The sequence below is a fragment of the Gouania willdenowi genome, chromosome 13, assembly GCF_900634775.1.
Source record: "Gouania willdenowi chromosome 13, fGouWil2.1, whole genome shotgun sequence".
NCBI classification, from domain to species: domain Eukaryota; kingdom Metazoa; phylum Chordata; class Actinopteri; order Blenniiformes; family Gobiesocidae; genus Gouania; species Gouania willdenowi.
In genome coordinates this window covers 23,120,212-23,144,999 of record NC_041056.1, presented here as the reverse complement: position 1 = coordinate 23,144,999, position 24,788 = coordinate 23,120,212, and the positions used below count along the sequence as shown (strand labels likewise).

The 24,788-nt window shown below is 39.1% G+C and overlaps 1 protein-coding gene across 1 annotated transcript; it reads right to left on the bottom strand.

Moving 5' to 3' along the window:
* Positions 1-159: 159 nt before the first annotated feature.
* slitrk3a (SLIT and NTRK-like family, member 3a) lies at positions 160-6,844 on the bottom strand. Its single transcript, XM_028465396.1, is given in 4 exon segments — positions 160-3,136; positions 3,138-4,237; positions 5,808-5,895; positions 6,432-6,844. Coding segments are annotated over 2 exon segments (2,703 nt in total). The 5' UTR covers positions 4,182-4,237; positions 5,808-5,895; positions 6,432-6,844; the 3' UTR covers positions 160-1,477.
* Positions 6,845-24,788: the final 17,944 nt, after the last annotated feature.

Below are 24,788 nucleotides of genomic sequence, written 5' to 3'. Positions count from 1 at the left end.
AGAAGAAATTTAGGTAATGTAGATATATGATGTAAATATGTAAATATATATATATATATATATATATATATATATATATATATATATATATATATATATATATATATATATATATATATTTAAGACATCTCAGTTGTGGTAAAGTGTTGAGCAATTCCCGAGCAAGAAGAAAAAGTGGTAACATTTTCCTACATTGAGGAAAGAGGAATGCTCTAACTGGAATGCACCATGTAAAATGTTCAAAACATCAATAACTGATTTCATAATGAAAAAATGAGATAGAGTTTCAATGTTATTGCACTTAACTACATTACATCTTTAGTAGCTTTGAGGTTTCTGATCAGAGCCTCAGTCAAGCTTTCTAATATCTGACACCCATTGCACAACCTGTCAGTAGCGCTCCACACACAGGATATCGTGGCATCAACTCTTTCATCGTTTGATTGAAGAGTTGGATTTTATTAAGAAGGCTATACCAGACGCATAATCACTATACATTGATTTAACATTACCTTTACAGTTAAATTCTTCACTGAAATTACAGAATAAATATATGCACATTTTCTTTAAATCTTTGTGAGAGAGAAAACATTAAAAGTGCCTCCTACAAAGCCATTAGTGGGTGGTGATGAGGAATCCAGAAGCAATGGAGGGAGTGAGGGTCTTAACAAAGCCTGTGGAAAATATCCAGAAAACCTTTGACATGATTGGATCGTATTATTCACAAATGTTTTACCATCCATCTTTCAGGGCATCCTTTTTTTTTTTACGAGACGCACCCTGACATTGACAGAAGATCTCATTAACATTAATGACCATATTAATAAGATATAAAAATTAAATAGAACACTATACCGTAAATGTGTTGCAGTACTTCTGTTCATTTTGTGATATGAAAGTTCTGAATAAATCCTCTCACTTCCTGCACTGAAGCGAGTGCATGCAGCAAACTGCAGTTCATTTTAATATGTTTTTCTCTCTCTTTCGATTGCATCCTAGAAACATAATGTGCACGGCCTCCAAGGGTTTGTACATCCTAGTCAAAGGTAAAAGAGACTCAAAGAAGAAAAAAAAAAGTCAGGGAGACGTCCAGCTCCCGTCTGTCTTCATGGAACTCCATAAAATGGAATTTTGTGAGAGATGTTGGATGGTTTGTGAGTTTTATTCCCCGGTGCCCATTGTGTTCCTCTTTTGCTTTCTCTTGGGCATATAGAGATACTGTATTTATATATTATAAAAATAACTGCTGTTGACATTGCTGGCTACTCTGAAAAAGGCACTTTATTGAAACATCTGAGAAGGGCCTCTCCTCTAAAGAGATTTGATAGGGGGACATTGTGACTGTAACACTTTTTATAACATGCTGATTTTCAAGGTATTCTTTGCATATTCATTGGACACTTAGATTTGAGGGTGATAAATTAAAATATTAACTTTGTATTTTAATCTTTTTTCTTCAGTCAAATAGATGGAGGTGTTAAAACCGGTAAGATTTCTCCAAGACTTCGAGGTAATCCGGCTTGGTCTGTAGTTTGGCCCTTAATTCGAGGTAATCGCTTTGGGACGAGTCAGGATAACAGCCTTTCCCCGCAGTGAAAAACAATGTCTCTTTCAGTCGTGCATCCTGCTGCAAGTCTGGGTACTGCATGCCTGGTGGGTGCGCATGCGCCACATGCATGTCCTTTAGTTTAGGTACTGTCCCATACAAACAGTCTACAAAGCCCACTGTTGGGGTGGGTCTTTGACTGTCAATGACTGTTGGGCAGAGCCCTCCATTCTCATGGAATCCTGTCATATCAGAGGTGCCGTGGTTGACAGTCACAATGGTGTTGAGCTGAGAGTTAGACACAGCCAAAGTCCACTCCCTCTCTTTTTCTAATAAGGTTCTATAGTGGGTGTTGCTGCAGCTGGCATTGTCCTTCTCTAAAAACTCCTCCTCTGCTATATCCCCCTCTCTGGGCTTATAGATAGGGTTATTACACATTTGGGTGACAGGATGGGGGATGTAATCGTAAACGTGTCCATGAGTTTGTATGTGACTTGTGTGAGTGTGTTGGTGCAAACTGGGAGTTGGCTTCTCTGGTGTGTCTGTGTTTCCGGTGCTGCTTTGTCTTGGCGGGTCCTCAAAGATCCTGCATTGCATTTGGATCCCTGTCAAATCAACCTCTGAACGTTTTCTGAAAGGCAGATTCTTTCTTCTACGCAAAACAAAGGCAAAAAACCCAGCAGCCAAGAACACAGCAGATATAAAGAGGATAAGCAGGCTGAGGATGAGGACGGACAGTGGGACAGCCCCTCTCCCACCTGCCTCGCTCAATTTGGAGCCCTCAGTGTTGAGGTCCTCCCTCCCAGGCAACACCGGATTAGAGCCTGAAGAACTTTTAAGCTCTGGACAGATGACTTCAGGTTCAAGAGAACGCAAGTCTTTTCCAAAAGCAAATTCAGGAGTTTTGCAAATCACATCTCCAACTACAATAACAGAGGAGAGCTTTTCCAGCCACTGCTTGAGAGGGACAATGTCACAAGTGCAGTTCCATGGGTTCTGATGGAGATCGATCTGAACTATGGAGCTCAGATGCTCCAGTACACCACGGACAGGCAGGGAAAGGAAATAATTATTGCGGAGGTTGAGGCGTGCAAGATTGGTACCAGCAAATGCATCATTTGGGAGAAAGCGTAGCAAGTTGTCATTAAGAAAAACTAGTTGGAGGTTTGGCATTAGGGCAAATGAGTTGGGTTGTATTTCACGAATTACATTATACTCAAAGTAAAGGTAACTTAACATTTGAAGCCCCCGGAACATGCCTGGTGTTAGTCTTTCAATGTCATTCCCATTTAGATAAAGACTTTTTAAGTTGGGTAGGTTGATAAACGCACCTTCCTGGACATATGATATCCGATTGTTGCCCAAATGCAATAAATCCAAACTTGAAAAGTTCCAGAAATCAGAACGATAAATTTTTTGTATTAGATTTCCACTAAGATATAATTTCTTGGCATTTAGAGGACGTGGCAGAAGCTCAGATATGTTGTGAAAGCTTTTTTCTTTACAGTTTACTGTTAGCCCCAGGTCGTTAATGTGAAGATTGCAAATACATCTAGCAGGACAAATTATTGGAATGGGAGGTCTTGTCTGGATAACCAGCAATGGGTGGCTGGTTAATACCTGGATAGATGCTACGCGGGGTTGGGGGGATTCTTGTGGGCCGAGGTCTCTTCGTAGGCTTGATGGGTTTTTCCTTGTATTCCACAGAAGAGGCTGTATTATGAAAAGACGAGAGCATGGAGGAAGGTTTAGTAGGCCACGTGTTCTCATTGCTGAAATGAACCCTGGGGATTCCCAGTTTGGCCTCGATCTCTGCATCAGAGAGCAGAGGACAGAGCTCACCTCGTTTGATTTCCCGTAAGTCTTTCCCATGTAAGTGGAACGGGTACTCACATGTGATCTCGCCCACCAAGGCTGTGTAAGGGATTCTCTCCAGCCATGTTTTTAACTGCACAATCTCACACACACAGTTCCATGGGTTTTCCTCCAGCTGGATTTCCATTAAACTCCGCCCCACATACTCCAGTGTGCCCTTATATGGCAAAGTCTTTAGTCTATTTCCCCTCAAGTCCAAATGTGTGAGGGACACAGACCGAAAAAGATAATTTGGGAGCACTGGAATAAGATTGTCATTCAAAATGAGCACTCGAAGTTTGTGAAGATGCCTAAATGCACCACTTTCAATCCGTTTGATAACATTGTAGTCTGCCTGGAGATACTCTAAACTCTCCAGGCCCAGGAAAGTGTCATTACGGAAAACTTCCAGTTTGTTTTCATGTAGGAACAGTCGTTTGAGTATTCCTAAGCCATTAAATGCTCCAGCATGGATGTCTTGCAAAGCATTATTACCCAGATTGATGGAAATAGCATTGTTAAGATGGAGGAAGCTGTTAAAATAAAGCTTCCGCATGGAGTTTCTCTGGAGGTTGAGCTTGAAGGGTCGGTTCCATATCTGAGCAATCTGGCTCACATTTGTAAATCCTTTGCTGTCACAGTGGATGTGAAAGATGCCCTCTTTAACCTCACAGTAACAGGGCTCAAAGCAGGGCTCGTCGATCTCCTCCGAGTCCTCCAGTAGAGGAATTGGGGTGGTCCATCCTAAGGCTATTGTGCTCAGCAAGGTAACCCACAGCATCCTTGCTGACACCACTGGGATGAATTCTTGGCTCCTAATGGAGCCACTTCACAACACTGTAACAGAACAGAGTGGGAGAAAGAAAAAAGAATGTTGAGCAGGTGGGAAAGAGGGGTGATAGTGAAAATGCGATTACTCACAGGTACACTAACTCCAACACAGAGTAAAGTTTGAGTATAATGAGTTGGACAGAGAGAAGAGAAAGGAAGCATTAGTTTCACTAGAATGGCCGACAGCTTTGAAATGAATACTAATGAATAATAGAGCAGCGTCGGAGACTACTTTGGATTCTGCAGTTTTTTCTGTGTATGTCAAACATAATGTAAACCAAGCCCTCCTGGAAGTAAAATGTGATATCTTGCACAACAAACAAATCGCCGCCCTCATACAGTTAACAGAGCGCGACACCATTTATTATAGTGTAGATATGCTGGGGAGGTTGTAATAAATCAACCAATAGATTCATATCGTCATGAATAAAGAAATGTAAGCGGAGGCGGATGAGGTTGGTGGGAGAAAGTGGAAACCTAAGTGTTTCATCGCATACATTTGAAAACATTTCTGAAAATTTGAATGATGCACCAAAGTTCCCATGCAGGTGAAAGACAGTGGGGGGAAATGTAATAATGGAGTGAATTTTGTGTTTTGTAATGAACTAGCATATCATCCACCATCAATAACACTTAATGCGATTAGTTTTCTCTATTATAAAACTGCAATGCAAGGCATGTAAATACAGCAAATCTTGAGTAGAGCATGGCCTTAATTTATCACAGAAATGAGGCGGAAGATTTGTAATATAAATTATTAATGAGCAAAGAGTTAATGCTTCTAAGCATGATTAGCAAAGCACACGAAGTCCAGATTATCTGCTCCCAGTGTTTTTTCATTGTGTACACCCTCTGCAAAGACAAGTTGTTGTTTATGTTCATTTTGACTTAAACTACCATCTGGCTATATTATTTGATTCATCAAAACCACCTCTGACTTATTCACTCGGGGATACCATTTGAGAAATGGAGAAGCTGAGGTGCAAGTAAAGCGGATGATTGAAGCTGCAGTTTTTGTTTGTGACCAAAATAGAGGAGCTGTATCAAAAAGTGTATTCAAAAATAATGAGATGAATTACAGCATGACTTTGCATTTCTTTGATTCAAGGAGATAGGTCTCCCCCAGCACGTTTGATAGACCGTATCCACTGTAGCTATTCACAAAGAATCTCTCACTCGCACAAACACAAGGGCGCGCATTGGCTGGGGCTGAATCACTGTCCATGGTGCTGAATTTAAAAAAGATAATGAAGAGAAAAGGGTAAAAAAAAAAAAAAAAAAAAAAAAAAACACTGCTCTCCAAAAGAATAAAAAAAACAATGGGACTGTACCAAAAAAAAACAAACCTCCAATTAGGGGAAAAAAATCAAAAGCTCCAAAAAATATTCCTTTATCATAAACTCTTCATTTTTGTCTTCTGCTGTGGGTGTAATAACCACACACCGACTATGATCCCACGATGGGAACAAAAGAGCCATATGTAATTTCAAAAAGGAGTGGGGAGAAATCAGTAATTTCAAAAACGGCAAGTCCTATTTTCCCTTGAGGAGTTTTGAAAAGGTAAAAGCATACATACTTAGTTTAGTGGGATCCCAACTTCACATGTCCTTCCCCAGCTTGTCCTGTAATGTCCTGGTGCGTCCCGATCACCGTCTGATGTCGGGCTGCGAAGTGGAGAGAGAGAGAAAGAGATGGGGGTGAGTGAGCCGTTGGAGGCGAACGGGAGGGACGGCAGAGGGGAAATGGTCGGGGGGGAAAGAGAGAGAGAGATCTGCATGTGAATGACTTTAAATTCCTGCTCAAGGTGCAACTTATTAAGCATTTAAACCTGGATTTTCTATCCAACTAAGTTTGATCAAAGTGTCATTTCCAATACAATTTAGTTTTATCCACAAAAATAAAAAAAAATAAAAAACTTCCCTTTGATTAGGACCTTGCAGTCCGTGTACACGGATGCCAATAAGGAAAGCCGTGTGCTCATCACTGAGATACATGCCAAGCACAATGCAGCTGCCTGTTGTCGTGACATTGGCAGGAAAAAAAAAAAGTGTATATGGAAATGAAATAGTCTCAGGAAGCAACTGAACCGCTTTATCCTGTTCTCCTTTGACCATTTAAAGTCCTCCGTTCTGCAGACTTCCAATAAATGCACACTTTGACATCACAGATGGCACACAGACAACATCCTGTGAAGACTCACCTTAGTTTGGCACTACTGTTGGAAAGCATCAGGGCAAAAACGACCACAAGTTGAGATCTTGTAGGATCTATCCTCTACCCACCCTCTCCCTCGTTCTCCTCTCTCAGTATCTGAGGCAAAGGAGAGGAAGACGTGATAGGAATGCAATCTCTCCCACTCCCCGGTGACTTTTTCCCCTCTGCTTTTTAGGCTGTGGGTTTAAATTCCAAGCTTTTCTCTTGCGCAAGTCCACCCTGCGGTCCTCCCCGGGCTCGCTCTCTCCTGTGTAACCGGGCTAAGGCGCCTTCTGCTCCGCTTCAGCACTGTATCTGTGTCCGGCCCATCGATAACAGCAGTATGTGCTTTTTTTCCCTCCCTCTTTTCTTTTCATTTCACAGGTCCGTTCCCCTGACGTGCGTCAGAGGAGTGAGGGACGGAGCTTGTGGAGGTGGTGGGAGGGAGGGTGGGTGGGTAAGAGATGAGAGACAGGGAGAATAGAGATCTGGCAGTGAGAGAGTGAGGGGGGTGATGGGGACGGCTGCAGCTTGACTTGTGGATGCTGTCGAGAGAGAGGAGAGAGCAGAGAGCGCACTGGCATCCGCAGCGGGGGCGCGCGTCAAGCCTAAAGATATAAATAAATGAGAGGGAGGGAGCGCGCAGTGCGTGGTGGATGAGACTACCAGACCTGTGGATGGCAACCCTCCCTCTCTGCCTCTCTTCCTCTCTCTCGCTCTCTCTCTCTGGATAATCATCAGCTTTACCACTGAGATTTTATCTCATAATTATCACGATGTTGCTCTGCGCTTTTACTGAGAGTAATTTACTCAGTGCCACTGTTGGAGCGGGTAAAAGTAGAGACCAGCACCTATCGCCCTGTCAATCCGTCCACCCTGGCTCTCTTATTGAAGGTGGCTGCATCCAATTCCCAGCAAGCGAGGAAAGAAAAGCTTAAATACGGATCATTTCATTTCTCTCTCCACTTTTCTCTGCGTGCCTTCCCTCACATTGCCTCCAGCGGGCAACACAAGCCCGTGTTGTGAAGCAGCAAGTCAAAGCCACTGCTCAGCAGCACGACTGTGACACCATCACGGTCTCCTGCTGCTGCAGCTCTGCAGAGGGGGCTGATTGCTGTGGGAAGTTGAAATCTGCTCAGTGTCTCTGCTATCCAACCCAAAATGTTGTCGCAATGTGAGGCAGCAGGTAATTTTCTCTCAAAAACTTAATCTTAGAGAAGACCTAAATCTGACTTTTTGCATCAGATCTATTCATTGCCGATGATGAGTTTAGTGACCTTTTGAAAAGTTTTTTATATATATATATATATATATATATATATATATATATATAATATATATAAAGTTACTTTTTTTTCCATTTTTACCTTTGTTGTTGTTAGTTTCTTTTTGTGCTTGTGTGTAAATGTTTTAACTGTAAGGTGTCTGAGTTTTTTTTGAAGCGTTTATGAATAAAATTAAGTCAGTACAAGTACAAGTAAGTCATACATAATTTACTCAAATACAAGTAAAAAGTAGCTCAATTAAATAGTATTCAAATTAAAAGTTACGAGTTACTTTCACCCTCCACTTTTTTTTTCTGCTAATAAATCTTGCCATGGTTCCCTTGCATACAGTAAACATCTCATGTATAAATTTAAAAAGGAAGACACCAAATCTTGCACAATTGGAACTTAATTTATTTTCCACAAAGGCATCTGTATAAACTAAAAGGTTTGTCAACATGTACATTTAAAAAAAAATAAAATAAAATAACTAGCTAAATTCAAGAACTGAGAAAATAACTGACATTGAATGCTGTTTTTGCGCCTTGCATTACGTTTAATCTGATTGCTTGGCTATGATGTGATGCATTTGATTTATGTCTGTTCATTTAATTTTTTGTAGTTTCATAATGTCTGTTCATCATTTTAAACAAAAAGGAATAATTTACACTGTAACGTTTGGGTGTAGAAATGTAAGGAATTAACTAACGTGGGGATCAACGTGTCTAAAATTAAGCCCAGTACAAATTTTATCCAACATCCCAAGGCATGGCAGTGCATCGTAGACCAGTGTAAGTGCAAGAACCGCTACTGCAAACGCAGGAGCCGCCCTGGCCTGCAGATGCAGCCAGGCCAGCAAAAAGAGTGGGGGCCGAGGAGCTCCAGGCCACCCTCCCACAGCCGAGCAGCCCCCCAGATGCCTCCGAGATCCCCGGCCGAGAAGCAGCCACCGCCCCCCACACACACATCCAAGAAAGCCCCAAGGAGCCGAGCACCGAGCACAACCCGCCACCGACCCCAACCCCCAACCCCAAGGCCCCCCGCCAGCATCCCGCCCCCCACCCACGCGGCAGGCCGCCCCGGACCTGCACACCGCGGGGAGCGCCTCCAAGGCAACCAGGAGATGAGACAAGCACCAAGCCACACCTAAAGGGAAGAGGCACCCCCCACACCCGGCAGGCCGGCACCACAAAGAGAGCCCCCAGCAACACGCCCCATCCAACCTATTTGTATATATGTGTATGTGGTGCAATAGCTCCGGAGGGTGGAAGTGGTGGTCCCACCCTCAGGGGGGTGGTGTGTTGAGGTGTAATTAACATTGGAGGGGTTAATAGGGCAGCCAGAGGTGGGAGTGTCGCCCTCGCGCCACTACTTAGTAGCACAGGCGGCGGCCCCCTCCACCCCTAGCCCCACCATCCAGCCCCCCAAGGGTTAGGTATATGTGTGTGGTGCACCAAGTGGGTGAGCCAGACCAGCTGGGAGTGAGTGAAGTGAAGTGTCCATGTATGTATGAGGCCTGTCTGGTATGAGCCCGGCCTGTCCACATGGTGGGCCACCGGAGAGCGTATGAGGCACTGTGGGCCCCAGGGAAGCGCCGAGCAGCACAGCCGGAGACCCACCCCGAGGAACCCCCCCGAACCATGCCGGCCACACGGAGCACAGCGGGACCCTCCATATACTGTATATATAGCCGGGCACCGGCTATATATATTTGGACAAGAACAGGTAACATGACGGACAGTTGAGGAGCGTTAAGGATCTTTACAGATGTAATAGCTATAAACAACTGTAACAGGTCTTCCGAGATTGTCTGCAAATTTAACACCCAGTTGAAGAAATTAAAAGCTTGATTTGTATGTATATTTTCTATGTATCTTTATGTATTCATTTTGTGCACCAGATTTACCTGAACTGTACTTCAAATAATTATATCTGTGAAAACTTGGATGTTACCATTAATATCAATTTGACAATGACACCTTATGTTGTCAACAACCGGTGCACATTATGAAAAGAATCAAGATAATGTGAAAAATATATAAAGTCAAAATTACCAACAAATATATTTCATTATTAGTAGAAATGAAGTGTTTTATAACAAATAAAAAAATAAACATGGGTGTGTACCTTATGCATTCCATTGTAACGGGCTGAATTGGGCGCTACTGGTAGTCTATAAAACCTGCCATGCTATCTCATGAAAAGCCATCATTCACTCCTCCAGCTTGTCAGTTTCTGTCACATAAGGTGCCATAAGGCCACTGGAAGCCCATTTCTTTCAGCTCAGGGGACATAGATTGGCCCGAGTTTGTCATACTAGTTCTTGGACTGAAGTAAAAATCGAAGAAAGCTGATTAGTTTACAAGATATCTACTTGGAGAGATGTGGAAGTGTAGTGCGTAGCAAAAATAACAAATAGTAAAAAGATCTAAATCCATTCAATACAGTTGTTTTTGTGTTTGGTAATACAGCTAGCCTTGATGACAGTAGCCCTCAGAGCGCAAACCACCACCAAGTTTAGATGTGCAAAGCCACCAGCTGGTGGTGGTGGTGTAGAACCAGCCAAACATACATTATGCAAAAAAAAAAAAGAAAAAAAAAAAAAACCTCTTCTGGATACTGTATCTACAATACCTGCCGGATCATCTCCAAATTTCAACTTATTCTTCCGTGTGACGTTGTCTATCAGCTCATCAAATTTAATTTGAGTCTTATAAGATATCGTACTACAACTTTCAACTGACAGACGGACGGACGGACGGAGGGACAAATGGCGGTGAAAACATGACATCCTTGGCGGATTTAATGAATAATTATGACAATATTAATAACTTAGCTACAGAAAGCCTTTGTTAGGAGATTATTATAACAATTGAAAATAGATAATATATTAAATTAAATAAAACATATTTTGATTTGCGGAGCAAAATTGTTTTATGGCACACTTTTTACCACACTCTGCTATGGCACATTTGTGGAAAAACACTGCATTTTTCCATTTGCATTTCAATTAAATGTAATAAGCTTTATGGATGTAGCTGTTATTTAGGTTTCTTAAGTTTGAAAAGTCTTAAAAGAGAAACACGGACAAACATAAGAAACTGTTTTGACTAATTGTCTAAGCTACTCAACGAACACGTCAGTTTTTGGGCATCGGATGTGCGTGCACTCATTTATGGCAGACAGTTAAGCAATGGTATTAACCAAAAATCGTGCCAATCATTAGTATTATTGTAAATGTCAAGAGGTATCATGATGTTTGTTTGTCTTTAGTTTTCTATTTCAGACGTTACCCTCTAAGACCATTGTTTACTTTTCATAGTTTTTTGTTCCCAGCAAGATATTGTGGGAGGCACATTTCAATTATTCCTGTAAATCTGTCTGCCCATCAATCTGCCTGCTCTCCTGTCAGTCTTCTGGACTACTGTGGAGTCAGTTTGTCCACAATGCGGCTTACTTGCCATTGTTATTATTGCCCCATCAGTGCCATGCCAGCCAGCGCTTGAGGTCTTTCTACCTGACGGCATACCTATTTAGCGATTTTTCTATGCGTCTGTCTGCCTTCTGCCTACCTGAACCAGCCAATGTTTCTGCATGTCTGACCCATTTCTAGACAGGGCCATCAAGTCAGATGATGTTTTAAGTTTTTGATAAAAACTTGATTAATATGATCAATTTAATCACAAAAAAACCTCCTTGGCAGGTATTTGTCAAAAACCTTTGGTGAACAGGATTCCACAACTCCCCGGTGATTACGGGTGCATTCGCATTTTAAACACTCTCGTATTCGTTTGCTCGGATAGTCCACCTCGTTTGGTCGGTATGAACATGCAAACAAAGTCTAGAGCGGATCAAACAAGCAAATTGTAGAGCAATCGATTTTGTCGGCCTTGATGTGTTTCCAATTGAAATCTAGAGCGATTAGAAGCTCTTGGAGCGGATTAAACACAGGAATAATCGGCGATGAGCGTGCGGTATTGTGGGTGATCAGTAGAGCCAACGACGGCCCAAAACAGGCCTTTAAAATGACCAAAAGCACGGCAACTTGTTGCTGCTCCATTGTTGAATGTTTTGAAAGAATAAACAGAGGAGGCAGAAGTTTCTGGCACTCTTAAGTACTCGCTTTGATCCATTGTTGAGAGCCTCTTCTTCGGGTTTCTGTTTTGCTGCCCTCAGAAGACTCTACTCCAGTAACAGCATCCTCAAGAGGTCAGCTAATGCAACTGCACCAGAGGCTTTTTGGAGCGGATCAGAAGTTGCACTCTGAAAGCTAACTGAGCCAAACCAAGGTGATAAAATTATCACCTGCCCTTCGCCCATTTGGACCGAGTACAGGACTAAACCAGTGTGAAAGCACCCTTCATGTTCTCCATACTGAAGTACATTTAGACACATCATCTTGTGCTATACTAAAATGTAAAATATTTGCACTCTTGACCTGCAAGGATGAGAATGAAAAGACAGCAATGAGCTTGTAAAGTTGCCATAAATGCATACATATTCATTGTTGTTTAATGAGAGCGTGGCATGGAACAATCAGACCCAGACAGCCATGACCTGAGATACTGTGACTACAACATGTTTTATTTATTAAACCTGGGAACAATATTTTCATTCTTCAAGAGGCCTCTGACAAAATTAAAGAGCACAACAATAATCATGGAGCGTGCACCCATTCTGATGCAACGCTAAGTGCTGCTTGTATAATTACAAGATGAGAACAGGGACATAAGTGGGAACACTCTGTTATGTCAATGCATTTCATCAGTCTCCTCCTTTGCATTTTTTATTTTACCTGATTCGGTACGTTAAAAAGAGTTTCTTACTGTATGTACGGCGTCTGTTTTGATCGCACTGAAAGTTACTTCTCACAAAAACTATTAAGAGCTGGAAACAGTAGCGTAGATGCTATTTATCTGATGTCTTACCATCTTTAACAGCTATTAGGCTACATCAGATGTGTGTACTATTACACAATCTGCTGAGTGTTTGTTTTTTTCCTTTAGCCTAGCAATGAAATGTGTTGGGTCTAGTGTTGTCACAATACCAAAATTGTGAACTCGATACGATACCTGCTTAAAGTATTTTGGTACTGATACTGAAATGATTCCATGGCAAATCATTAAACTTCGTAAGACTAATGCAATATTTTTATTTTATTTTTTCTAGTGTATATTTCTATCATTTTAACGCGGGCACGGACGCTGTGCGATAAATGAACAACTAGATGATTGTTTTGATTATCGTGAGACTCACTCACAAATGGATGCTGAGGAGGTGAATGAAAGGCTGGCCTCTAGCACATGAATAAATTACATTAAAAAAGCATAAACAACTAGTTCTGGAGCTGTCTGCTGTCACATAATAGAGAGCAACTCTCTGAGTCATGTGTGTCACAGGAGTGTTACCATGCTTCATGGCAGAAGAACATAGCTAAGTAGTGTGTAACATCACTTGAAGCTTATTGTCATGTTGATAGTTTTATGCAGAATGAGAGACTAATTAATAGGGCTGAGTAATTAAAGAAACTCTGCTCAGATCATTCTACATGTGTGCGCACGGATTTGAATAGTGTCTTGCTGAAACTAGTTTGGGCTTAAAGAGACATGGCTTTAGTCAGGCTCGGCCATATTCTGTCGGGCTCGGGCCGTTTGTTTTTTAACAGAGTGGTATCGTGCTACTTTTCAAGTGTCTGTGTACTGTGCAACCTTGGTTTGGTCAGACTTAAAGCTGCAGTTTGTACAATCTGTGAGACTGGTATGGAAACAACCTTGCTACCACCTCTCCTCCCTGTTTTGAACATAACTTACTTCCGGTTTCTCTGTAGTTCATTTGCATCTATGTGTGTCTCTTATTCCGTTATCACTCTCCCTCTTAGACTCCTGCTTCTCCACATCATTCTTCCTTTTTTTGGCTAGCTTTGCTGTGTAAGCAGTTGGGCCATTAAGGACTTTTTCTGCTGGAATGTCCGCCATTGCACCTTCGCTAAAGATAGGATGTGAAGGTGCTTTGACTTTTGTCAAAATGCAAATAGTACGCCCAAAAAAGCTCATGGACCACATGGTTTGTATAAAGATCTCTGATTAACTGATTTCTAAAGTTTGGATAACCTAAAGAAATGTTAATATTTAATCACAATCTTGAGTATGATATACGCTAGGAAAAGCAAGGGTCGGCGGGCCCCATTGATTATACACAAAAATTGCACAAATAACAAGTTCACCTCATTTTGAGATTATATTTCCACACTGCAAAAATAAAGTAAACGCTGGAAACAGAAGTTCAACAAGACTTTAACCGTTGTTGAACTGGACATAGCATTTTTTTTCATTCCTGAAAAATACATACGAGGTCAAAATTTGGTTATGTTCCGTTTCTTTTATTACTGGGATGGGACGATCAACTGAGTTCAGGATACCATGCGATACATGCTACTGGTTTTGCAAAATGATGATACAATATTTTGAAAAAGAAAAAAAAATGTATTTATCTTTGTTTATCTAAATAAAATAGATTAGGCTTTAAACTCTAAGCTTTTCACATTTAAAAGTTATAGAAAAAAAAAGAAAATACATGGGAATAAATCTAGTTTCAGACTGGCTTTAGTTTACTTAGTCCATTCTTCCAAAGAAGATAAAAAACATGTAAATAAGAAACAGAAAAAAATATCTTTTTGTATACTGTGCAGGTAATTGGGTATACATTGGATGTATTTTTAAACATGCAAGGTTTTGTGACACAGAAAAGTCACGACAAATAACTTTAATTACATGACCAGATGGTGCTTTGTATAAAAGCCTACGTGGCATGGCACATCATCTCTCATTTGAAAACATGGAATACTCAGACACACAGGCATGAGCTTCACATTGCTATCAATGCTGTTTCTTTCGCTCTTTTTTCTCTCACTCTCTGCAGCCTGAAACTGTCGGAACAAAAATACCTACAACATGTCTGCTGAGGGACCTAATTTTCACACACTAATCTCTGTGGAGACTCACAGAAAAAGACAGCAAGAAAAAAAAGAAAGATATGCACATTCGTTCTCGCCATATTGAAGGGTATTACAATGAATCAACCATAAAGGACTTTGTATAATAAAGTAAAATGTGAAAATAAGTATAGATTCAAAGTGGATATTGACTTTCTTTTCAATTCTTCCTACTTTTTTCTTTCTTTGGATTTTCTTGAAGTACATTTTCTTTTCTTTCTTTTTCAAAATTATAATATGGTACCCTTTACTATTGTGTAATTTGCAACACCCGTCCCTATACAACCAAACATTCTAAAACTCCCAAACTCCAATAATATTAAAAGGAGCAGGCTGGCAGTAAAGCAGAAATGTAGCTGGCAAGTTCTCAGAAGGACTCTCTATGAATATGGATTTAACTTGCGCATGACCAGATGGATCTGAGAAATGTGGGCTATCATGAAATCAAAGCATGCAATGGTAATTATCTTTAAATTTAGTTGGGTGACAAAAATTCAAACAGTGATCAGCTTGTTGGTGGACTATTTTCAAGGTGTCTGTCCGTGAAAACTTTGTGACGGAGGGAAAGATCCCATTAAGAAGACTAACTGGGTCATCTTCCTGATATCTCTGTGACAAGATTAATTTCATGTTTTGGCTGACTTTCAACAGATTGACTGAGATTGAAAGGCAGCATTAAACAAATTGTACCTTCTGACAGCAATAACAGACATAAACCAACTAAATGGCGTGCGTACAATGTGGAATTCATGACATATAACAAATGAACAATAACAAAGAGCCCCTAAAGTTTCATATTTCAAAAAGAATCTGTCCCTTTTGTTTGTCCTCTCGATCCATGCATCTTCTGTAGGATCGGAGTAGAACTGGGCAACTGGAACACGTTTAAATTTATTTGATTTGAACAAAAAACTGAGACGGGCCTGGATGCATCACTGTCACACTTCTAACACATCAATCTCACAAAAAATACAAATGTCTACAACCATTATGTTTAATCGCGAATATCAAATAAGTCTTATTTTGAGAAAAATGTGGATTGGTTTAAGTCAGCAGGAAAAATTATAGTCATCTAAATCTGCATCACATGTATAATTTTGAAAATGAAGATTATTTATAGATATTCATCTTTTCAACTAGTTATAACCATCATTCATAATGTGAGTCATTTTTTCACCATTTTAGTCTAGTTTTATCAGGTAAAAAGTGTTGTTGGCCAAAAGCAACGTTGTGATTAAAAACAAAACCAGGAGGAAAACGGAGCCAAAGTGATAGTTATTGTCATTGTACAACATTATTTACAAATGCCATTAACAGAACAGTTCCATTTAGAAATAGTCTAAATACTTTCCTGTGGAGAAGCACTTTAATCCCTGGTTATGCCCAGCATTTTAAGAGTCCAACACAAATTATTTCAGAGAATGCAGTTTTTATACACACTTTTTCTCTCAGCATTTGATTCTGGTGTAAAAACAATGGTTTCTTCAAAACCGAGGCCCAAGTACTCCACATAACTGAAAATCCTTTCACAGCACGCATAGATTGGGCACACAGCTGTGTCTCTCAAGATGGATGACTTTAGGGTAAAAGAGAAGTCATCCCTTGTCAAGAAGTTGGTTTCAAAGGCAATTAGACTGTTAGCTATGTAAATATAATTATGTTCAAAGGCTACTTTTTTAACCTTTTGAAAATTGCAATTACATTTTGAATGAATGCCAATGTTCTACCAAGAGAGGGAAAAACATATTTTTTGTGTGTGCAGCAAGTCTATAATGCATTTCTAAAGGTTAATTCTTATTTTTTCTCTTTGTACAGTCAATTATTAACTAATTGACTTTTACCCATTGGCTTAAGATATGTGGGAATCTCACTGTAATAATGAATCACAAGATAAAGCCAAATGCTCATGTTTTTTTTTTTTTTTTTCTTTTTCTCATGGTACCATTATTATTCATACTTAAACGGCTTGTACTTAATGTCTATCCTCAACTTGGCCCCTTTATTATTTTTTTAAAGATCAGGAGAAATACTCATTCCAGATCCAATGTGGATGAACTTGGTTGAGTAAGTGAGGAACCAACCTGACATAACTGGGAGAAATTTCATAAAGATCAGTCAAACAAAGAACCAAGATATGGATTTTTGAAATGTTGCCAAAGAAGAGAGATAAGGAGATAATCATTTTTGAAACTGATCAAGAATCGGTATATTGATCTGGATCGCCTATGAAATTTAATAGAATCTTCCATGGCGTCAGGTATATCTTTGGTTAAAATATTGGTTACTTTTGACGTAATCATGCTAACAGAGAAGCAAATGAGATATAAGTGGAAACAGCTTGGCAAAGGTAAAAGTAATTGTAACTTCAAAAGGCTTTTCTGGACCCACCAAGTATTTCAAGTTTTGATAAAGAATGATAATTGGTAATAGCTGATTCTTGCCAATATTTTGAATCTTAAACAGATTCTGCGCTAGTATATCTTTACGTATCTCTCTGCAGCATATGTAGCATGCAGTGGTACATTTCCAAAGAAGCCAAACAGCAAGAGCCATATAATTTTCCTATCTATCCTATCTACCTATCTATCTATCTAAAAAAAAACAATAAGTAAAGCAACAGTTTTGGGGGAAGTAATCATATCCAATAATGAACTTGAGGTCACTGCCAAATTGAGGAGCATCCACTGAACATTTGCAAATCAGACCAGATGCTTTGTTCCTCCCAATCATTATAATCCTGGAGTCCCTACACTCCTAATGGGTTTTAGTTTGGAAGCCAGGTGTAGGGTAGAGTGTATAAAAGCTTTCCTAGCCATCATTGATTTTTGCAGGCGATCAACCTTTTCCACCATCTGGCCAAATGGTTTTAAGCTGAAAGGGTAGAATTCAAACAGAAACACTGATGGTTAAAAGGCTTTGGTTCAACATCGGACAAAATGATAGACTTTTGCTTATAAGTCTTTAGTATTGATTTAATAAACAAAGGTCCTGATCGTATTTCACCACTGATCAGTATCTGGATGATGGTTTGAAGATTGGTCTGCTCATTTGAATGAAATGTTGATATGTACTCTCCTTTAAGCTAGCAATTCAGAGACCACATAAAGTATGAAAGCTGTAGTTTAGCTGGAAGTCTAAAAAGGGTTATCAGAGTGTGACGCTGTTCTGATGGATTCGTAGGATGTAGCAATGCAATAAGAAGAGGGAATTTATCAATTTCAGAGCTTAATCAGAAACCTCATTTGTGAACTGACACATTCAACCTTAAAATTCTGCACTTAAATTATTCCAATTTCTGATTAAAGACTGAATTTTTAAAGTAAAGTAAAATGATGCAAAATATTTCAACTTCAGATTAAGTCCTGTGTTTGAATTAGCATCCATTTGTTTACAATTCAGTAACAAATGGTGCCTAAAGTTGAAAGAAGGGCATGGCAATAGCTTATGTATGAAATATTTAAAAGGTCAAAACAAGAGGAGTCAAAGACATTAGCTGTGTCTGGGACCTTTTCTAATAATGTCTGTTCAGTCATTCTGTTGTATCAAATTACAAAGTCCCTGTACTTTTAGAGACAAGAGAGATTTAATACCTCTAGTGACATTAAAGAACATATGTAATACAAAACACATTGTAAACTGTGATTGTGTAAAAAATCATGTTCATAAAATTCCTGTTTTCAGCACAAACTCAATGACAGTCATTCTCACATGTACTTATGTCTGTATCTATTGCATAATGTAAATATAGCTTTGTACATTATCATATTGAGATTGAGAATATTAAAAGACACATTGGGAGAAAATATGAATTGTTTTTTTTTTGTCACGTGAGACAGACATACTTGTTGGCAGAAGGTAATAGACTGAAACGGAAAGAGACAATAGCCCTCATGTATAACCCCGCCTGTCACAACTCCCTCATAAAACAATGGGGTCACACCACAGTGTCAGCTTCTTCCATTCTACTGTGTTTTGTAAATCTCAATTCGTTTTGTCTTAAATTTGATATAATCTGTAAACATGTTATTCATCTACTTATATAGTCAAAGCACATTTCATCCTATATTTTTTTAAATGTTTTTTTGTGCCATAAATCTTGATAAGGTGAATGTAATGTTTGTCCATTTAAATGACAGAAAAACCTAATTCTGACTAAAGATATTATATAGTAAACAGATCATGTAAACTATGTAAAGTCCTGATCTTATTTTCTTTTTAATGTAATAAACATACTGACACTCCTATTATAAACATGCTTTTGTAATAAATGGATTTCACACTAGATGATGCTCACCTACAACTAAAGAACAACTGTGACCACCACCCAATTCCTTTATTTAAAGGCACGCTGTGTAACTTTTGCCCACTAGGGGCGCTTGACCTGTAACTTTAACGTCAAGCGCCCCTAGTGGCCACAAACGCCACAGCACTGTTGCAAAAATCAACAAACAGTCAGTGGGGCCAGCCTCCCTTGTATTTTGATTGTGTATGCAGACAGTAGTTGACCTGTAACTTCTGGATAAAGCTTGGCTCTAAAGGTTGGGTCGGTCGGGCTGGGGAGCGAAGCGGGGCTAGGCTCGGAGGACCAGCCGCCGCCGTGGGCCGGGTCTCGGCGACGTCTTTTTAGCCTCCTCAGAAGCAGTTTTAAACTTTTTGATTGCCTCAGCCATGACCAGAGGTCGAACAGGCCGGAAAATACTAGCAAATGCCTAATGAGTATATCAGAGCCAGTGGTCACGTGACTGCCGTATAGTGAAACGTTCTCCAGGCATTCTCCAGGTCACATGAACTGGCCAAAGACGGTCCATCTCTCCAAACTTACATAGTTGGTATTTCAAGAGGGAAGCCCCACTTGGAGCACTGATTCTGTCGAGCGCTGAATATTGGCCTGAGGAATCATTTAAAATAACTCATATGGGTTAACTGTTTAGATCAAAAAGTCTGCAGTGTGCCTTTAAAGACTAAAGAACTAAACACTGAGATTTTGGCTGCATGTGTCTCTGCTGGAAAAAAAAAAAAAAAAAAAAAATCTTAATCATGGGTGTGGTTCCTATAGCACTTAAGACACTCCAAGTCAATGTTGTAAATTGTCCAAAGAACAATCTATGTTTGCTAACTACCAGCTCAATACTCACTATAGCTATCTACTCGCAATTCTCTCAATGCAACTTGTTTACCACAAATTGACCAGTGCTTGTTTTCATAGTATGGGCGGGGCCAATAGTGCATGGTTTGTGATGTGACCAAAGTGTCACATCACAAAACATGCACCATGCTCAGCCAATAGCAAGATTGTAATAGCCACTATTTAACCCACAGAGGGCAGATACTCTCCCAAGGACCACTGCATATGTCTGACTAATCATTGGTGATTTGAACACTTTATGTACATAACTCAAAACTGATCAAATTACAGGGAGCTGAGGCATATGCAAAGTTGTTTACTGAAGGCCCAAATATGTTCGAGCCAAAAAACCCTGACAAACTATTTTCCAATTTTGAGGAGCTGGCATGTCCACCAGATAGGCTGTATTGCAGATATTTTTGTATATTTTGAGAGAGTAGGTGGAGCCGTATTATTCCAATTGTCACTTTTCTATATGATATAGTTCCTGAGACATTGGAAGCTGAAAATAGAAGAGAAATAAGGATGCATGGAAATCGACACATACCCCCCTCAATCAATTGTCCATATCTCAAGAAGTGTTCTTCAGATCAGACTAGAAATTTACAGTGTGCCTATTGAATAATCACTGAACAATTGGTAGAAATTTCAGAATTTTTTGAGACCGAAGTGCCCGGGATGTCCTGATAAATTGCTGAAATGACATGTAATAGCTAAATGTTCGAAATTGAAATTATTTAACTAAAATGTCAAGAGTTGGACAAGAATCAATCAACAACACTATTACCCAAACATTTTTTTTTTCACCAGAAAAATGATTTAATGAAATGGGGTAAAGTGTCTTACCCAAAGATTCAACAACAATGCCATGACATAGATGGATGGTATTCAAAGAGTAAACTCTCGGAAACATGGGTAAAAATATTCATGATATGTGGTCAATTCTTCATACTCAATCGACAATACGTCATATGGATTTGAATTTCTAGGACATTGGCAGGCGAACTGCTTTTGTAGAAACAGCGATCCCTGTATAATGCAATACTTTCAGTTATAAGCAAGTGTAATTGCTTTTCCATTCGAAGCATTCTTACAGCACCTTTGACCTCCAGGATCAAAACCAATCCCGGAGAACTCTAAAAGTAAATGGCAGTTTGAGCCCCAGAATTTTCGTGCTGCGTTGTCAGTAGATTGTGTGGATTATAGTTGTCTCTCTGAAAAGTTGATGCTTGAACAAACTGCAGCAGAGACAGAGATGTGGTAAAAAGAAAAAAGGAAATTTTGGCAGATGAATGATTGCATAGATACTGAATGCGTTAGAATCTGCTTCAGACTCATTTATATAATAATTCATAAAGAAACATTTCGCCATTCAATAATAGCTTTAACTCATGTGTTATGATACAACATTAAATTGAGTCTTTGTTAAGTTAATATTCGAGAAAAGATCAAATGTAGACATTTTGATTCTGTAAATAGCTAGTCTAAAGGGCCACTTTTAAATACATACAGGGTCACAATATGTTATTGTTTTATATAATGATATTATAATTATATTTATATAAACATTGCATTTCCCCCAAAATAGGATAATTTTTAATCTTTTGTAAGATAATCCTCTATTTTCCAACAACACTCTTTGATCCACAGTTGCCACCACTTTTGGCCAACCTTGACCAATGTGTCTTGCACGCCTGTTATGAGTGCAGGAAACTGAAATAACTACTCAAAGCAAACTCATTTGGGGGAATTTATAGGGAAATATGCAATTTCAAACCAGTAGGTTGCAAGGTCTTACACTGGAAATGGAACCCAAAGCATGCTTTTTTCAAGGTCCAGAATTGAACCACAAACTATCATTGTACTCATATTTTTAATGCTGTAAACATTGTCTTTGTGCTTCTCTGATATCAGAATGTACCCGTTTGGATTGAAAAGGAGTTGAATCTGTTCATGATACTGTACTGGTAAATGCTGATATCAGGGTTTTTTCTACATTTATCTGTCAGTTTATTTCATGAAATTAGAAATGTTTTTAGCGATATAAGATTGGAAATGCAAAAGAAAGAAATAAAAAAAAAAAAAAATTGAAACAAAACATTCCATTTTCTAAGAAAATATGTATCCTTCATAACGTATCTATTTGAAATAACGTCTGACTAAAATGATAATAAACTTACGTCCACATTTTACCTTCCACTGTCCTTTGGTGTTCAGTGTATTTAATCACATAATGTATTTAGATGTCGTGGAAACTACTTTATATATATATATATATATATATATATATATATATATATATATATATATATATATATATATATGTGTGTGTGTGTGTGTGTGTGTGTCAAAGTAATTTTCGTAATAGATTGCCATATTTCTCATACTATAATGTTCCAATAACAGTGAAACCATTGTGTGCTCCCTATATTCTATACATGGTCAATGGACTTGATTTATATAGAAATTTTATGCCTACACTGAAGCGTTTTACAATATCAACTCATTCACCCATTCACACACCAATGCAAGGCTGGGAGCGACCTAGGGTTCAGTGTCTTGCCCAAGGACACATCGACCCACTGGGGTCAAACCCCAACCTCTGGATCAGAAGACGACCCCACATCCTATTCCTGACAGTCAAAATAACCCACCTTGCCTAAACGGTTCAAAAATAGCAACTTGATTGGATTTTAAGCGCAAATCTCTTCGTCTCTGTAGAAACGTGTACTTGTTAGCATTGTGTCTGAACGCTGACTTAAGCCCTCAAGCTCATTTAGCACCATGATAGCATTACCGCTAATTAATGTTCTGATTATAAGACTTAAAGATGATAATAATATGCTACTTTAAAATAAAACCGCAATTACTAGAGCGAAATGATCCCACTTGTATGCTTAGAACAACAAAACCAGCCTGCAGAGACAAAAATACCATGGTGACTCATACCCTAATGTGAGAAGAGTAAAGAGTGGGTGTCACTTTGTATTCGCAGAAAGGCATTGTTATCCTCTGGTGGAAAGTAAAACGAGTTTACTTCATATTAAAAAATTGGAACAATAATACCTAAAAATAACAATAAAAAATATATATACAGTATATATATTTTAATTTGGACAATATTTTATTTTGTAGGTAATGTTTACTTGTAATAACCAGTCAGACTAAAACTCTGCCTGCTTGTATTAGCCAATTAAAAGATTGACCTACTCCTACTCAGGTATAGGTCCACCTCCGGATGGGATTCTTATATCATGTAAGTTATAGTAAGAAAAAATGATTAAAGTTCTGATGTTTCTCTGTTGTTGAAAGCTTCTTTTTTGGACAGTTGGAACTGAACAAAAAACATAATCATTATCTCTCACAGGAGTTCAGAGATCAACCAAAAAGCATGAACCCCAGCAAAGCGTCTGCACTAAAGTACCCAAAACTCAGTCAAAAATCACTTTTTACTTTAAACTTGTTTCCCTGCTGATAATTTAGCCAACAGTTAAAAGTGGAACGAAATGAGAAAATCTAATGAGAAAGCCTTTTCCAATAAACAGGAGGATGAAAAGCATTTAGACTGAAACGAGAAAAAAAAAAGAAAAAAAGAAAGGGTGTTGAATGTGGAGATGAGGCACGTGTCGTGCAAGAAGATGAGATGAGAAGTACAGCCAAAGAGGTGTCTGCTTTGCAAGTTCAAATAGCAGAAATATATCTATTTGCCAAAAAAACCTATCTAGTTTTCTGAGCTCTATATTTAATCCCACTGTCTGAACCCATTTAAGATTGAATTTGATCTCATAAACTTTGCCGAAACTCTTTTTTGTCTGTGTGTGTGTGTGTGTGTGTGTCTGCAAGCACATTTATGTGAATTTGTTCTCTGGTATCACTGGGGTGAATTAAAAGCTTCTCTATGGCTCACCAACGCGACCAGAGCATAAGCACTCACAGCACGTATGCCGGGGACCAGTAAGAGCCAGTGTGAGATAAAGACGGAGCTTGTGTGGCAGCTCACCACTTATTTTAACAACACTTGGCACTTTTTGTGCTGTGTTCACTACATTTTAAGAAACTTCATTTCCAAACGAAACACGACACGCACATACAAAACTAATGTTGTCCAATAGACTGCGCATGTATGCAGTTCAAGCATGTAACAGAAAGTGCAGCACCCCAAATGACCTAGAATTATTAAATTGTAATAAGTTTTAAATTGGTGTCCAATGGGAATATTGAGTGGTTCCAATCAATGACCATTTGTAATGCTTGGTGGGTTAGATAACCATAACCAAATATATTAATATTATTTCAAACTCAAAATGGCCATATAAAAAAAGCTAACTTTTTTTTAATGTATTAATTTACATGGTAATTGTGTAGCTGGTAATTGCTTGCCTTAGGTTCGTATGCAGGGTGGCATTTACAAGCAAGAATATACAGTAGAAGGTAACTCTGGTTATTTTTTTTTTTTTAAATGACATAATTTCTCCATGAAACAAAGGCATAGCTAAATAAAACAACAGAAGAAAAATGAAAAAATACAAATACAAATCTAGCGCCACCCTCACGCATTCCAATCTTTTTACCTGACAAATAAGCAGATATTTGCAAACAATCAAGTTACAATCAGTGTTGGTGTGTAGAAGTACTTGAATAATAGGCAAATAGGTCCCAACATGGTTTGTATATGTTTTGGTATTTGAATTTTCTTAAAAGGGACATATCATGGTTTTAAATCCTTCCTTTTTACATATAAATCATACAGTTGTGGTCTATATAAAGCGGAACTGCAATGCTTGGGTCTGAATTCCTCATTATTATAGCTCCACAGGCCCCTTTTCTACCCCTTTTCTGATGTGCTTCTGAGAGCAACTCGTTTTGGTGCGGTCTCTTTAAATGCAAATGAGACACTCCATACCCCGCCCCTTCTTCAGGTGACACTCGGTTCAACTCCACCCTGCTCGGCCATTTTTGTAGTTTGATAGAAGAGATACGGGT